This window comes from Pseudovirgaria hyperparasitica (genome assembly GCF_010093815.1).
Source record: "Pseudovirgaria hyperparasitica strain CBS 121739 unplaced genomic scaffold EJ05scaffold_1, whole genome shotgun sequence".
Taxonomy (NCBI): domain Eukaryota; kingdom Fungi; phylum Ascomycota; class Dothideomycetes; order Acrospermales; family Acrospermaceae; genus Pseudovirgaria; species Pseudovirgaria hyperparasitica.
This window is the reverse complement of record NW_022985549.1, coordinates 116441-130024: the sequence shown is the minus strand read 5'-3', so window position 1 is coordinate 130024 and position 13584 is coordinate 116441. Positions and strand designations below refer to the sequence as shown.

The 13584-nt window shown below is 49.6% G+C and overlaps 4 protein-coding genes across 4 annotated transcripts; 2 read left to right on the top strand and 2 right to left on the bottom strand.

Moving 5' to 3' along the window:
* Positions 1–97: 97 nt before the first annotated feature.
* EJ05DRAFT_432937 (phospholipid-translocating P-type ATPase) lies at positions 98–4885 on the bottom strand (the record flags this gene model as incomplete). Its single annotated transcript, XM_033741580.1, has 4 exons — positions 98–1055; positions 1103–1332; positions 1383–4379; positions 4433–4885. The coding sequence occupies 4 exons, from the start codon at positions 4883–4885 to the stop codon at positions 98–100; spliced, it is 4638 nt and encodes a 1545-aa protein (XP_033604853.1).
* A 2157-nt stretch (positions 4886–7042) lies between these two features.
* On the top strand, positions 7043–7739 carry EJ05DRAFT_274 (uncharacterized protein). The gene is made up of 4 exons (XM_033740379.1): positions 7043–7196; positions 7283–7440; positions 7491–7613; positions 7661–7739. The coding sequence occupies exons 1-3, from the start codon at positions 7100–7102 to the stop codon at positions 7494–7496; spliced, it is 261 nt and encodes an 86-aa protein (XP_033604852.1). The 5' UTR covers positions 7043–7099; the 3' UTR covers positions 7497–7613; positions 7661–7739.
* On the top strand, positions 7678–9659 carry EJ05DRAFT_284 (uncharacterized protein). Its single transcript, XM_033740470.1, has 6 exons — positions 7678–8134; positions 8181–8282; positions 8331–8383; positions 8437–8566; positions 8611–8677; positions 8723–9659. The coding sequence occupies exons 1-6, from the start codon at positions 7882–7884 to the stop codon at positions 9516–9518; spliced, it is 1401 nt and encodes a 466-aa protein (XP_033604851.1). The 5' UTR covers positions 7678–7881; the 3' UTR covers positions 9519–9659.
* A 462-nt stretch (positions 9660–10121) lies between these two features.
* Positions 10122–12283, bottom strand: EJ05DRAFT_368 (choline transport protein). The gene is made up of 3 exons (XM_033741121.1): positions 11591–12283; positions 10786–11520; positions 10122–10726 (listed from the first exon to the last, which is right to left on the bottom strand). Exons 1-3 carry the CDS (start codon positions 12082–12084, stop codon positions 10351–10353), a joined length of 1605 nt encoding a protein of 534 aa, XP_033604850.1. The 5' UTR covers positions 12085–12283; the 3' UTR covers positions 10122–10350.
* Between the last annotated feature and the right edge of the window lie 1301 nt (positions 12284–13584).

Below are 13584 nucleotides of genomic sequence, written 5' to 3'. Positions count from 1 at the left end.
GGTACATACAGTCGTGGTGAAAGGTCAATTATACTAAGGTGCCCGTTAAGGAGAGGCCGTCTCAAAGAAAATGTAGGAAATGTTTCCAAGGGCATTTCTACGTTGCGGATCGTTTCGATGCGGTGCTCAGAGCATGTCGTAGCCTGCTGACTTTGCCGCCCAGACCGCGAATTGGGACATTACCGGAATTGCTAGATTCCATACGAGTCAGCATGGCAGCAGATGTGAAGTCACGGTTGGCTTCAAAACTTGGTCTGACGCGATCCATGCTCATTCTTGCCCTATCGTAACTCGGCCGTGGTCGATCCATGGATGATCGAATTCTCGCTAACCGCTCGTCGACGATCATAGAATTCGGTCGATGTTGCTGACTGAAGTCGATCGACTGCCTTTGAGCAGGTAAGCTATAGTTGGTAGAGTCACTTCCATTTTGACTACGAGCGTTGTGCGTCGTGGCGGTAGGGGCAACGGAAGGTGGATATATTGGTCGCTGATCTTCATCCACGGCACTCTGAGGAGGGTTGGCCGACTTGGTAACATTGCTCGAGGAATGAGAGTGTACCTTGTCCGGCGGGGGTGGTATATACCCTTCGACATCTTTGAGGTAGTCAAATTTCCCTTGGCGAACCTGCTCCCGTACAATGTCGATGTCGTAAGGGAAGTAGATTTTTTGAATGGACTTGATAAGAAATCGAGGCAACAAAGCCATGATAATGATCAGAAGCCAGACAGCCCAGAAGCTGAGACTCCCATATACCTGTGAAGCGTGGTAGAATTGGAATGCATATGTGCTCGTGGTATATGCGCCTGTCCAAAGCCAAATGAGCAGACAGCTGATTGAGACAATCAGGAGCATGAGCCAGTCCCAGCGATATGTGTTCATGAGAACGTAGAGGTTTACACAGACTGCAGCACTGGACACGATGTAAACGCCCAGGCGCCTGAGGTCGTCCAAGCCGAGGCCATTCTCGGTGTTGAAGGTAGCAGGTGCAAACAGTAGGTAGACCATATAGAAACAGATCACAGACTGATAAAGTCCGTCTAGCATATACGCCCTATTTCATGTTAGAGCGACCCATACGAACAAATTTGTATCACGTACCAAAACTTCGGTTGCGTCCATTCTAGACGTTCAATGCCCCTACGATAGAGTTGAGGCACAGCAAGCGATACTTTGTCATCGACGTCTTGGTCAAGTACTCCCATAAGGATCACAGGTAGTGAAGTAAACGCCAAGTTGTACATAATAATGTACGTGTAATCGTACACATACGAACAATCGAATTGTGCGTAGATCTGGTACCAGAACAAAGCAAAGACCCAAACGATGTTCTATTATATTCATCAGCGATTCGTTCCACCGAGCATGAAATCTGACGCACCTTGTAGAAGAAGTTGGCAATCGTCTCGGCCAAACGTCTATATGACCAACGACCGTGCACAAGGACCAGCCGAGTCAAGAACCGAAATTGCCCGATAGCATAGTCGGAAGACATCACGGCCTGTCTGCCCTCTTCACCTGCAATACCGACACCGACGTGGGCCTCTTGGATCATTGCAACATCATTAGCACCATCGCCAATGGCGAGCGTTAGACAGTCGAGACCGTGCTTGACCATACGCACTACGGCAGCTTTCTGGGCAGGACTGACTCTGCAGCAAAGCACTGCCTTGCATTGTTTGCAGAGCAAAAGGAATTTCTGCCTGAGACTATCATCAAGAACAAGTTTCAAGGAGTCCCCGTCGATTACAATGCCGTGGCGAGGATCAGGTGGCTCGTGGTTGGTCTGAGCCGCTGCAAGCTCCTCATCTGAGCCAGTCATATTGAATTTCTGAAGATGCATGTCAAGCTCAGCCTCTGCAGTCTGTAGTGTTCCATCTTCAATGTTCAAAGTGATCAAATCCATGTCGTTGTCTAACAGGTTGCAAGAGAATCCGATGTTGATGGCAGTCTCAACTTTGTCTCCAGTCAATACCCAGAGCTTGATACCGGCCTTGCCGAGCAAAGCGATGGAATCTGGAACACCGTCTTGCAGTCGATCCTCAATAGCGGTACCTCCTAACAGTGTCATCTCCTGCTCGATAGCAGAAGCGACCGTCTCCAATTTCTCCTCTCGGTTTTCAACTGCTGATGCTGCACGGTCGTGCTCCTTGTTCCACTCTTGGTACGTGTCTTCATCAAGCTCTCGCATTGCAATGCAAAGAGTACGTAAACCCTCACGAGCAAACATTTCGAGATGCTCTGCGGTCTCTTTACGAAGTTCAGGCTGTTCGCCACGTTTCAAGCGAGAATAAATGATGCTGTCTGCGCCTTTGCAGAAAAGTACAATCCTGCCATCTGGCATGCGTAAAATCGAACTCATTCTCTTCCGGGTAGAGTTGAACTCGAGTGTATTTAGTATTGTGTACTCGCGCTCTTCACCCAAGATATTAACAAGGATACCATCGGTAGTATGCCCCAGTACAGTGAAGCCACAATCTCTTGCCGTAGCGACAAGAGCAGCTTCGTCAGGCGACTGCGCTCTGAATTCGAGCTTTGGTGGGTCACCTGGAGTTCGCTCGGTAATTACGGTGTGACATAGAGCGAGAGCCAACATGAACTGTTCGTTAGCTTGCCTTTGCTCTTCACCCGCCTCACCCGCCAAATCTGCCACGTAGTCGGGGGCAACAAAAGTGAGGTCCTCATCTCGCAGGTACGGATTATCATGCATGCGACGCAGGTCTCCGATCATTCTAACACGATCTTTGGCGATCTGTTCCTTGGCGCGGGCAGACTCCTCTTCTACATTAATGCCTTGTCGGCGGTGGAGACCAGCCTGGGCTTCAGTGTACGCTTCACCGTACGGAACCCCATTGATTGTAGCCTTTTTGAACTCCATGACGTTCTGGGTCAGCGTGCCTGTCTTGTCCGAGAAGATGTACTCGATTTGACCAAGGTCGTCAGAGATGTTCCATGACTTTGGTGTACATGGGTAGTCTATCTTTTCATAGTACATCTGGGTGTCGTTGTAGATGAACACCGCCTGTAGTGTACGAATGATTTCCAGAGTAATGTAAAGTGATATAGGAACCAGATTCTGAAAGAGAATGAGTGCCGCCCAGAAGGTGATGGTTCCGTCCAGAGACGCGTTGTTATTTCCGTAAGAGCCGAACTCGAAGAGGGAGTGAGAAGTGTCATCTTTGGCCCAGAATATACCCTGGACGATACCTGCCACCAGACACATGAAGAACAGTATTATGAAATTGTAGATGACGTTCCAGTTTAGGTCTTTCGAGATTTTGGCACGCTTGCTTGGAGTGATACCGGCGTTCAGCATGATCTTGGTTTCTTCGCCTGTGTATACTACCACTCCGACAATCCAATCAGTGTTGCGGACGGTACAGCCACGGAGGAGAAGGTTGTTGATTGTGACTGGCTCTGCCATTTCGACCGTCGGCGCTTGTGGGTCGTGTATATCTTTTTGTTCCCACCGAATGACGCCACTGTACGAGTATAGATTTGGCTGCGGGCCTTCGCTTTCGATGATGAAAGAGCACTGTTCACATTGCCGAGCGTGTTTGACATCGCGTCCACAGCGGAGAGCTTGCCGGACCTTAAGATTCGTCTCCCCATCCAGATTTTTCGTTTCCACGTAGCAAGCTCCATCAGTATCAGAAGTGGAAAGTACTACTATATCTGCGGGAATTTCGTCCTCGTTATACAAACGAACGAAGTCGCCCACTTGAACGTTCTTCCAGTAATCTTTCTTGAAGCGGGCTTTGTCAGGAGTGGGTTTGTGAGGATCAATGAGGCTACCGTAAAACCTTGCAGGCTGGAGGTTGTTTGCGCGCGTATGCGGCGTTTCCGATTGAGCTTTTGCTGTGTCCGGATGTAGCCCGCCGTGGTCGGAGATAGCGATACCTATTTGGTCTTGAGCTGGTGGGAACGGATGGTTTTCTTGCAAAGGCGATGGCACGGGAGTCATCTGGATACCGTCGTCGTCGTCATTATTTCCGTTTCGCGGTGCCTGGAAGGAGGCCCGGGGTGAATACATCGAGGCACGTTTAGTATCAATCGAAGCACGACCTTGGTCTACAGCTCGTTCTGCATAGGACTTCCCTTTCTCTTTCTTCGACGTGAGCGCTTTCATCCTACGCCAAAGGAATGTGACTCCTCGGCTACTCGCTTTTTTTATCCTTCTCCAAATGGATATTTGATCTTCGGCAGAATTGACATTATTAAAATCGATTAGACGGTGAACGGGGGCGTTGTTTAGCTCGATGTCGAGGACTGTTCTTCGCCAGTCCTCTACGGCATCCTTAATAGCGGTGATGATGACGATAACAATAAGAGGTACAGCTGCTAGGCCAGGGTTCTCTACACCAAATATGGTAAAGAACTGTGCAACATACAGATTAGCCGATTTCAAGTATCATGACATCTTAAACTTACCCCTAATATAACAATAAATAAGAAATAGACATTCGCGATATTGTGAAACTGGAACCATAGGTTTTTAGGTACAAAACTGAGAGGTGTGTATTTTGCTGTTCGTATCTTGTTTCGGGGGAATCGGACGAGTGGGTGGCCTTCTTCGTCTCGAGCGTTCGGGGGGAGTGGTATGTTGAAGAAGATGGCACGCTGCTCAACAGAGCCATCGGACTCGCTCTGATCATCGGAAGTTGACTGCTCTCCATTTGTTTGCCCATTTTCAGAGTCTTTACCCATTGAATCGCGTTTGTGCTTTTCGCTGGACCCGGAACGGCTATGGATTGGTAGGCGTGCCAGCAGCGACTGCCTTTTTCGATCACCCTTTGCGCCCGGAATTCGATGCGTTGCCCATCTTATCCGTTTCACAGGATTCGATCTCTCGCTCTCTGGAAGTTGTGACTTGTCGACTGCCATGGCGTAGCTTTCCAACGATAAACACAGGCCCGTGTATAGTCAACAGAGACCGCCGGCCTCGGCCGGATTGAGTAGGGCTACTCTTAGATGGCCAGTTTTATGGCGGTAGGAATTGTAGAAGCTCTTATGAAGGCATTCAGGGATGCCGAGAAGGGCGGAATGGACGTGTTGGGCGAACAGATGTGTACGGGCGAATTATTTCGGCTAGGTGGACCGTGGAGGGACCAGGGGCGGGCTGGTCGAAAGGTTATGTACGTATTAGTGGTAGTAGGTATGAGAGGTGGCCACGGTTGGGAGAGACGGCGAGCGACAATCGCGTCGTCGCAAGGAGAGGAAGTGATTGAATGGGAGCGCACGATGACGACGGCGACAAAGGTAGGTGTAGAGGAAGAAAGTTTTGGGGCGTTGTCGAGATTACAGAGATGTTGGAACGGGGTATGGGATACTCGGTCGTGTATCGGTCGACAGAAGCTGACCCGGGCTTGGGGCACCCGACGGGGCTTGGGGGCTTTTTTTGGTGGTGGATGGAGCCGTCAGGAGTGATTGAGTGGTCGGTTTCGGTTGCGCAGGTGTCCACAGTAGGTAGGTATTAGTAGGTATTAGCAGGTAATAGTTAGGTAGGTAGTGTCAGTGGAGCCTCAAGTAGGTTGATGCTTACGAACCATGTCAGCCTTCTCGGACATAACAGTATTCAGCATTCAGCATTCAGTGTTCAGCCCTCTACAATACGCACAATTAATTGTTGTTCTTATCATCTACGTGTCCAACGACGCTCTCCTATGTCACTGGATTTATGGTCAATAATAGGTGGCATTTTCGAATTCCACCTTGTCCGTACTGCATCTGCACCTGCATCTATCTGCACCTGGCCAGCAACCGCACACTGCCCTCGTCTCTCCGTCTCCGCTGTCTGCTGCGACGTTCGGCATCGGTAACTTTGCTTTCCCTTCTTTGTGGGGCGTCCGGCGTCACTTGCAACCAACATCCTTGTCACATCTCTTCATTCACTTCTGACGCTCGCAACCGGTCCAAAGAACTTCCTGAGCAACAGTCAGCTCGATAAACGTCTTACCTAGGACCAACATCACTAGTAGAGCAGGCTTTGCGGGCTACGTCGCTAGTCTGCCTGGATTTTCATGTGCGAGGATCAGGTTCATCAGCCAACACGAGCTGTGTCAGTCTCGTCTCTAGCTAATTAGTCAGACCCTGGTTCATCCTTTGGCTGATCATAAATTTAGATCCTGTGCCATCTCAAAGTGATGAACGACAATCATAATTCCGATCCAGTAATTAGCTGTCAAGCATATCGTTATGTGAAAACTTTGCTCTCTGACATAATACCAGAATTTGAGAAGACTGATCAGCTCCCGCAAACCAGGACAGACAGGTAATCAACCTGGCCAACTACACATTCGATGCAGCTGCCCTTGCAGCTTATGGGAGATGTCCAGTATGTTTGCATTGACATGACATCCTCCGAGTCTAATGTGGTCGTGTACAAAGGACCACTTGTACTCAGGCGATGTCACGACTGGACACAGGCTGAAACTCATGAAGCACGTCGTGTGGAGCCTACTTGTCCTGTGAGCTGTAAGCATGAAGTCATGGAGTTGATACAAAAGAAACGTGTATCGGGATGGGATACGTAGCTCCACTTTCATACTGTGTAGTGGTCTATCCTATATACTATTCATTAATTAGTAATAGCGGCGCGATTCATCAAGCAACCTTGGAAAAGGACAGGCGAACGTAGTCCGTGCCGTTGCACGTCCATTGCGGCATGTTACCAGACAAGACTTGGCCGAGCTTTGGGTGCTTGCCCAGAGGTTCCATTTTGAACGGTTCAGACGGGAAAACATCTTTTCACTAATGATTCATTACGACTTAATTGACAGATTCCTGTCTTCATTTTCGACGCCGATGTTCGAGGATGGATATGGAATAGCAACAAGTAACAGACGGTCATGCCATTTGCCATCAATCATCTCTTGGTTCCAACACAGACGGATGGAACCACTAAACACTAGCGGATATTTTGCGGATACCACGTGGCACGTGGAATCGCGTTTCGCGTTGAATATGCTTCAGTTCCTACGCGTCGCATCGTCATTCTCACTGCCACTGCTAACCTAATGTTATGTGCCCAGAACTTTTGTGGGTCTGATTCTGGATTTCATACAATCAGCCTCTGGCACTTTTGACCATGTAGCAACGATGGCTCCCGTCACCAAGCCCCCGAAGAACAATCGCGACATTAAAGACTTTTTCAAGCCTCGGCCTGTTTCGCAAACGTCCCCCGCCAATGCCATAGGTACGCTTCCTCAGGAATCTACCTGGTCTGGGTGATTTGCCTCTCTATTGTGGAATCATAAACCTGACAAGAATCGGAGAAGATAGATAGACAGAGCTCCGAGCGTACATGGCCAAGTCCAATTCCTCCCCGACGAGGGCGAGACCAGAGTGCATCCGGCTCCACTCGACAAGATCCATCGCCAACCGCGACACCGTCTATAACTGCTGCTATGAATGATCATGACATACAGAGCTTGAACAAGGTACCGAATAGCACAGCCATACGGCAGAGACGGTCTGAAAGAATCCCTAGCCATGATTGCCAGTCAGTGGAAGTCGTCTCGCTTCCGTCGAGCCCTGAGGAGGTCTTCATGTCGAGCCCTATACCAGTCTCACCTATGGGAAGGACTACAACGCCCGCTCCAGTAGGTCTGCGGTATGTGAGAGATGGCAAAGAAATGATTCAAGACTCTGATTCAGAAGGCTTGGACGATTCGGACTCGGAACTCGAGGACGTGAGCGCCTTCATCACAGTCAATAAACGTAACCTGAAGAACTCGATTGATCCATGGTCTCAGTCGACTCCGGCTCTCGTACGCCGTGGAACGCCTCCACGAACAAATTTCCGAGATGCTTTGCGGGCACTGATCGATGACAAGAAAGAGAGTGTCGCTGTTGACGCGCAGATCAAGGAAGCAAAGATCATGTTAGGGAAAAAAGAGGACTCCCAGTCAAACGAAGACGAAGCGACTATGAACGAGAACATATTTGTCACCTCCCTGGGAGAGGATGATGGTGGTGAAGAAAAGGCACATAAAGTCCTTCAGGCCGTACAACGAACAGATGCGCTGCACCTGGACACGGTGTGGCACTTCTTTCTAGACGAGAAGCCTAAACAAGCGCCTTCGTTCCCATCGAATCATCTGTCACAGGTCTGGACTTCGCCATCAATGACCTGTAAGTCGATCAACACCGACATCTGTTATTACTGACGCAAAAATAGCATTAAGTTCGCGACGAGACCTATTCTTGTCTGGTTTCGTCTCTACATGGGCTGGAATGCAAGAGTTGCCAAATGAGGTCTTGCTCTGGATATTGTATGACCGTGAGTGGGTGTCGAAAGTCAGCTCGTCCAGCGCTAACCGATTCGAAGTATGCTCCAACGCGGATACTGACCTTCAAGAAGCCTACGTGCGAGTTCTCCGTGTACGTATTGACTCGTGCGCGCACCCTCAGTCAGGGCACTAATCCTCCAACAGGAGTCTGAAATACAACTTCGCGATCTCCTTACTATCGATCGTATCAAAGACCTATTCGCCAGCTTGAAGTCCAAGTCTGAAGCTCTGGATATCCGTATGGTGATGCAACCAAGCAAGGAAGTACCACGAAGTATGTCTAGGATATTTCTGGGCTGCGCAAGCTAATCGCCACAGGTGTTCAAGTACCGCTACCCCCTGGACTTCTCCCTCTTCTCACCCTTTTCAAGCAAGCTGCGTCTCTGTGGGTATACTAACTTTTCCCACGCGCTCCGCTGACGATTCCTAGCCTCACGCAAGAAACACGGTCATATACTCTATTCATCCTCGTCCGAATGCTCTACGACTCCTCAGTCCTTTCATCTGCTGCCACTTTCACCCTGCTTCGTTCTACTCTCGGTTCCTTGATTGACTCCTCCTCGTTGTCCTCGACTTTGGATACCGATATTTCCGCCCTCACATCATCCCTACCGTGCGCTCTCAAGTCTGTCACCCTCCAAGCTACCCTCATAACTGCTCTGCCCGCGCTCTCTCCTGCCCAGCAAACCTTCAAACGAGCCCTTGCGCTTTCTTTCTTCCTCAATACTCCCATCCCGGGCGTAGCACATCTTCTCTCGGCTTCCGTTGCGAAAGACGTCATGACCTGCCTCTCGACTAACTCACTTTACACTGCCATCGATGACACAACAGACTACTCCACCCTCACCGCATCCATGACTCTATTGGACGTTGCCATTGACGTCGGCTTCGGTCTCCCGCTATCAGCATCTGCGCCAGGACTTCCGGGTGATTCAACACCCTCTCTGACAAAAGATCCCAACGTAACGCGCTTCAACAATGACGTTGACGCTCTCGCCCAGCGTCTTCGGACCATCGAGAGCTGCATCCGAGACAGTGGCGCGACAGACATGGCGCGCATGTTAGCCAAGGATGCAGTCAGCGGGGTGAAATTCAGACTCGAGGGCGCTGTACGACTAGGCGCGAAGAGAAAGCGGGGCATGTTTGCTGCAGGCGATGAGGGGCAGGAGAGTATCAAGAAGATGTTCATGCGGCCCCCTGTGCCGAAAATAGAGAAGGCGGAGTAGGCGTGTTGATGAATTTATGGATAAATAATGACTATAATGAGGTGTAGCCAGGACGGCTCAAGATGTGTTTCCTCGACAGATGATGGTTTTGCATGTTGACCAGTAGCATATGTGAAGTGTACCGGGTTCATTGACTGGCCATCTGTCTCCTATCCAGGAAATTCGTCGGAATGGCAGCATGGTAGTCTATCTCTCCAGGTCGCGTCTCATATGACTCTGTATAGACCATGTTGATCTTGATAGTCATATTCCAGGGTTACTTTAATCCCACATCGACAGAATATGATGTACGTCACGAAAAGATCATTCGAAACTCTGGAATTCCTAACGCTCATAGAGCCGATGCCTGTAGCCAGATATTGACACAAGGGCATCAATTATCAGGCTTGGCTTGCGTTCCTAGCCGCGGACCACTTCGCGCTTGCCACCTACCCCTGAAATCTGGCACCCTGCTATGTTGCCCTACATCTCAATACATCCTTGAAAGGACTGAACGATCTAGTGGGGATAGAAAACCCCTCAAACGGCTACGTGTATAAACATACATATCCCCCTTCGTCGGCGTGTTCATATTGGTGAAATCTCTCCCTAAGTCTGTCTACCTTGCATCCAAACGTCGTATCTTCACGTCGACGAGTGCGACGTGATACTCGAGAGAAAGCCCTCGATGGATGGCTAGATGTGGTAAATTGTATACTTTTGACACTCTGCTAGTGCAAAAACTTCTTGCGTTATTGTCAAATGAGAACGCTCCAGAGAAATCTCAAGACTCGGTCAAAGACACCTCATCTCGTCGTATCGGGGGATCATAATCCGTATTCAGCCACAAAGCTCAATGTGCAACATCCTTCACATCCGCAACACTGCCCTCCCTGCCAATCAACACCTCCACCTCCGCTCTCCGCGTGCTCTGGCTTCGATAGCTCTTCTTCCCGCGCACAAACCAGTCCACGCTCATGATGATGGCTACAACCGCATATACGGCACTGACGTAGTTCATGTTACTCGCAGCGACTGGCATCGCGTACGGGAACGAGTACATGATGATGGTGAACACACTCCAGGCGAGCAGGACGATATTGGCGAACAGTCCGATGGGTCCCAGCCAGAAAGGGCCAGGCTTGATGGTGCTGCGGCCGCGAAGTAGTAGACAGGCAACTGGGATGGAGTATGAGATGTAGAGGAGAACTATACATGCTGTTACCATGCTAGAGGGGTGGGTCAGTCGATTTATCTGCGGGAGTCATGGGCCAAAGAGATAGCATACCTGTTGAACGCCGTATAGGAGCCTAGATATAAACAACCAACAATTGCGACAAGGAGACATGACACGGTATGCGCGTATAAGGGTACATCTGATCCAGGGTGCACACGGCTCAAATAACGATGTCCTGGCAAGCCCCTATCCCGGGCAAAACTCCAGCATAGCCGGCTCTGCCAAGTATGACTCGCAATCTCACACCCGATACCTGTAGCAATGATCAAGCTCTCGAGCACGATCGCACCTGCTTTGTTGCTCATTGCCTGGTAGAACAGCTCAAGAATCGGTACTAGCGTGGTTGTACCTGTCAGCAGTGAGAAATCGCCGACGATGCTGAAGAACATGGATATGCTGAAGAACCAGCTTGTCACGAAGCCGATGCCTACAGTGCCCATGATGGCAATTGGGATCATTTTCTCTGGTCGATGGACTTCTTCCGCCAAGTGTGTCGCACAGTCAAGGCAGGCAAAAGCCCAGTTCACGTTCACCAGACCGACAATGAACGCTATGCCGTTCTGCGACCAGCCTGTGTTGTTGATGAAGGTGGCGAAGACGAACTTGGCAGTTTGATGGGTCGGTGCAACAGCGGGCACCGTGATGAGGATCACGGCAAAGGATATGAGAGAGGTATACAGAGCCATGGATGCAACAATGGGTAGAGTCTTGCCGTAGCAATTGAAGATGTAGGCGAAAAGATTCACGCATTGGTACGCCACAAAGACATGCCAGGGGAGAATGACGCTGGACGTGTGTTAGTCGGTCTCATGGCTAATCCGGCAAGGGTGTTTTGCTTGGACGGAGTCGTACTCACAAGTCCGGATGGGACAACTGCCAGCATCCCACCAATGCACTTCCGACTGCCAGATTCACACTGGCACTCGTGAAGATACTTCCGACCCAGGCGGCCCAACCAGTCGCATAACTCGCAAAGTTCGCCCATTTCGGGCTCGCCAACTCGTTTGCCCAAAAGTATTGGCCGCCGGCATTGGGATACGCACTAGCCAACTCACTCAGACTGATGCCCACACACGTGCTGATCAGTGTAACAATAATGATGCCATAGATTGGGAGTAGTGGACCGCCTGAGTTAATTCCTGTGACAAGTGCCGCAGAGATGCCAAACCAGGAGTTTGTGAGAGAGAAACCGACGCCTAGGACGGACCATACGCTGAAGTTACGTTTCATATCTTGCGTGTAGCCCATACTAGCTAACTTGAGGGCGTCGGCGTCAAGGTAAGGCTTTTCCATGTCGACTCCGCCATCAGAACAGTTGACCAACGGAGGTGCTTGTTTGATGTTGTCCATACCGGCCTGCGCAGAGGAGGGCAGCGTCCAGAATCGTCAGATCGGTAGTAACGATGTGCATATGCAGCCCGCCAGGAGCGCGAAAATTAGGGAAGGAAGGGCTCTTTAATCGGGAGGGATGCCTTTAGTATAATAAAGCAATCCGTCTGCATAATATTAGTGAGTCTAGTGACGCCTAACGGGCACGAAGCAGACGGTTCTCCGGACAATATATGCAGCACAGCACTGCTTCCGAAGCACTCGCGACGCGCCCATTGTCTTATCTGATAACGGAAGTCGGTCCAGATTATCCCACAAGCACATCTCACCGGGAGACGTTGTATATGTCTCGCTGAGCAAGACTCAGGCTCGATGTAAGGGACCTGTATTGCAAGAAACGAAAGACCTGAAACAAGGTCTATGCATCTCTATGTCTTGACGACGAGAACTCAGAGTTGCCCCCATCAGAACACTCCGCTATCAGGTGCAGCTCAGCTGCATGCCGAGCCAGCCACCATCAGGTCTGTAGAGCTATCAAGTGGCCTGGCCGTGGTCCGATTGGACAAGTTTACCGATCGGACAATTCGAGTACGACACCGTGGTAACAGACTTGCTCTACCAGAGAAGCAAAGTATAAGGCCGGACGAAGAGGAATCCTAGCGGTAGTCTTTACACATAAAGAGGTAGTTGTGCCATTGACACGTGAAGGTACTCTCGAGATTTTAAAACCTTATACATCTTTCCAGTTATGAGACTAGTATACTAGGCACAATGTGGTTAACTCTGAGTCCAGACAAAGTAAGGTCTATGATTATTATCAACATTTTATGCCTAATATATTAATATATTAGCCTAAGTTTCTAGTAGCTACGGGTATATATATGTATATGCTAGGTGTAGAATATAACTAGAAAAGTAGTATCCAATCATAAACGAGCTTAGAATATGCCTAATGATAATGTATCAAGAAAGAATAGCCTGCACTAGAAAGGAGACGGTGATAGGATCATCTGTGTCTACTAGTGTCTGCTAGGGACTCACTCACATCTAGACCATTGTAAGAATGAGACCTTCATTACAACATGATCTTACCTTTCCTTCTAGAGCATCTACGCATGGGTCTATGCATGCCTCTCTGCCGGCAAGGCAATCTACCCTGTTACACGTGCGCTAGGTACACCATGTATCTCTAACTAAATATGGCCATGAATCTCCGCACGCACAACATCTGTTCATTTTGCCTGGGCAGCCTCGCGTCTACTACTTATCAACCCTTGGCACTAATTAGCTCGTCTTCTCACGACCCATGGCTTGAAATTCTCGCCATGAATCTACCTCCCCACTGTATCAAGCCATCGGATTTTTCAAGTACGGCCTGCATGGTACCCCAATCTGGTGAGACACGTTTGGCAGTACCATACTTCAAATGGCTAGCCCTATGACCGCTTTCAGACATACGAACAACTACTGTGTCACCCTACCAGTGGTACAAACGACACCTAGAGATGAGGCAGTCATCCC

Bases quoted from the DNA above. Each gene is read 5' to 3' on its own strand.
- EJ05DRAFT_284 (XM_033740470.1), top strand. From the start codon at position 7,882: ATGTTAGGGAAAAAAGAGGACTCCCAGTCAAACGAAGACGAAGCGACT. The intron at 8,135-8,180 runs GTAAGTCGATCA...ACGCAAAAATAG, and splicing joins GACTTCGCCATCAATGACCT to CATTAAGTTCGCGACGAGAC. The intron at 8,384-8,436 runs GTACGTATTGAC...ATCCTCCAACAG, and splicing joins CCTACGTGCGAGTTCTCCGT to GAGTCTGAAATACAACTTCG.
- EJ05DRAFT_274 (XM_033740379.1), top strand. From the start codon at position 7,100: ATGGCTCCCGTCACCAAGCCCCCGAAGAACAATCGCGACATTAAAGAC. The intron at 7,197-7,282 runs GTACGCTTCCTC...CGGAGAAGATAG, and splicing joins GTCCCCCGCCAATGCCATAG to ATAGACAGAGCTCCGAGCGT.
- EJ05DRAFT_368 (XM_033741121.1), bottom strand. From the start codon at position 12,084: ATGGACAACATCAAACAAGCACCTCCGTTGGTCAACTGTTCTGATGGC. The intron at 11,521-11,590 runs GTGAGTACGACT...ACACACGTCCAG, and splicing joins CAGTTGTCCCATCCGGACTT to CGTCATTCTCCCCTGGCATG. The intron at 10,727-10,785 runs GTATGCTATCTC...CCACCCCTCTAG, and splicing joins TCCTATACGGCGTTCAACAG to CATGGTAACAGCATGTATAG.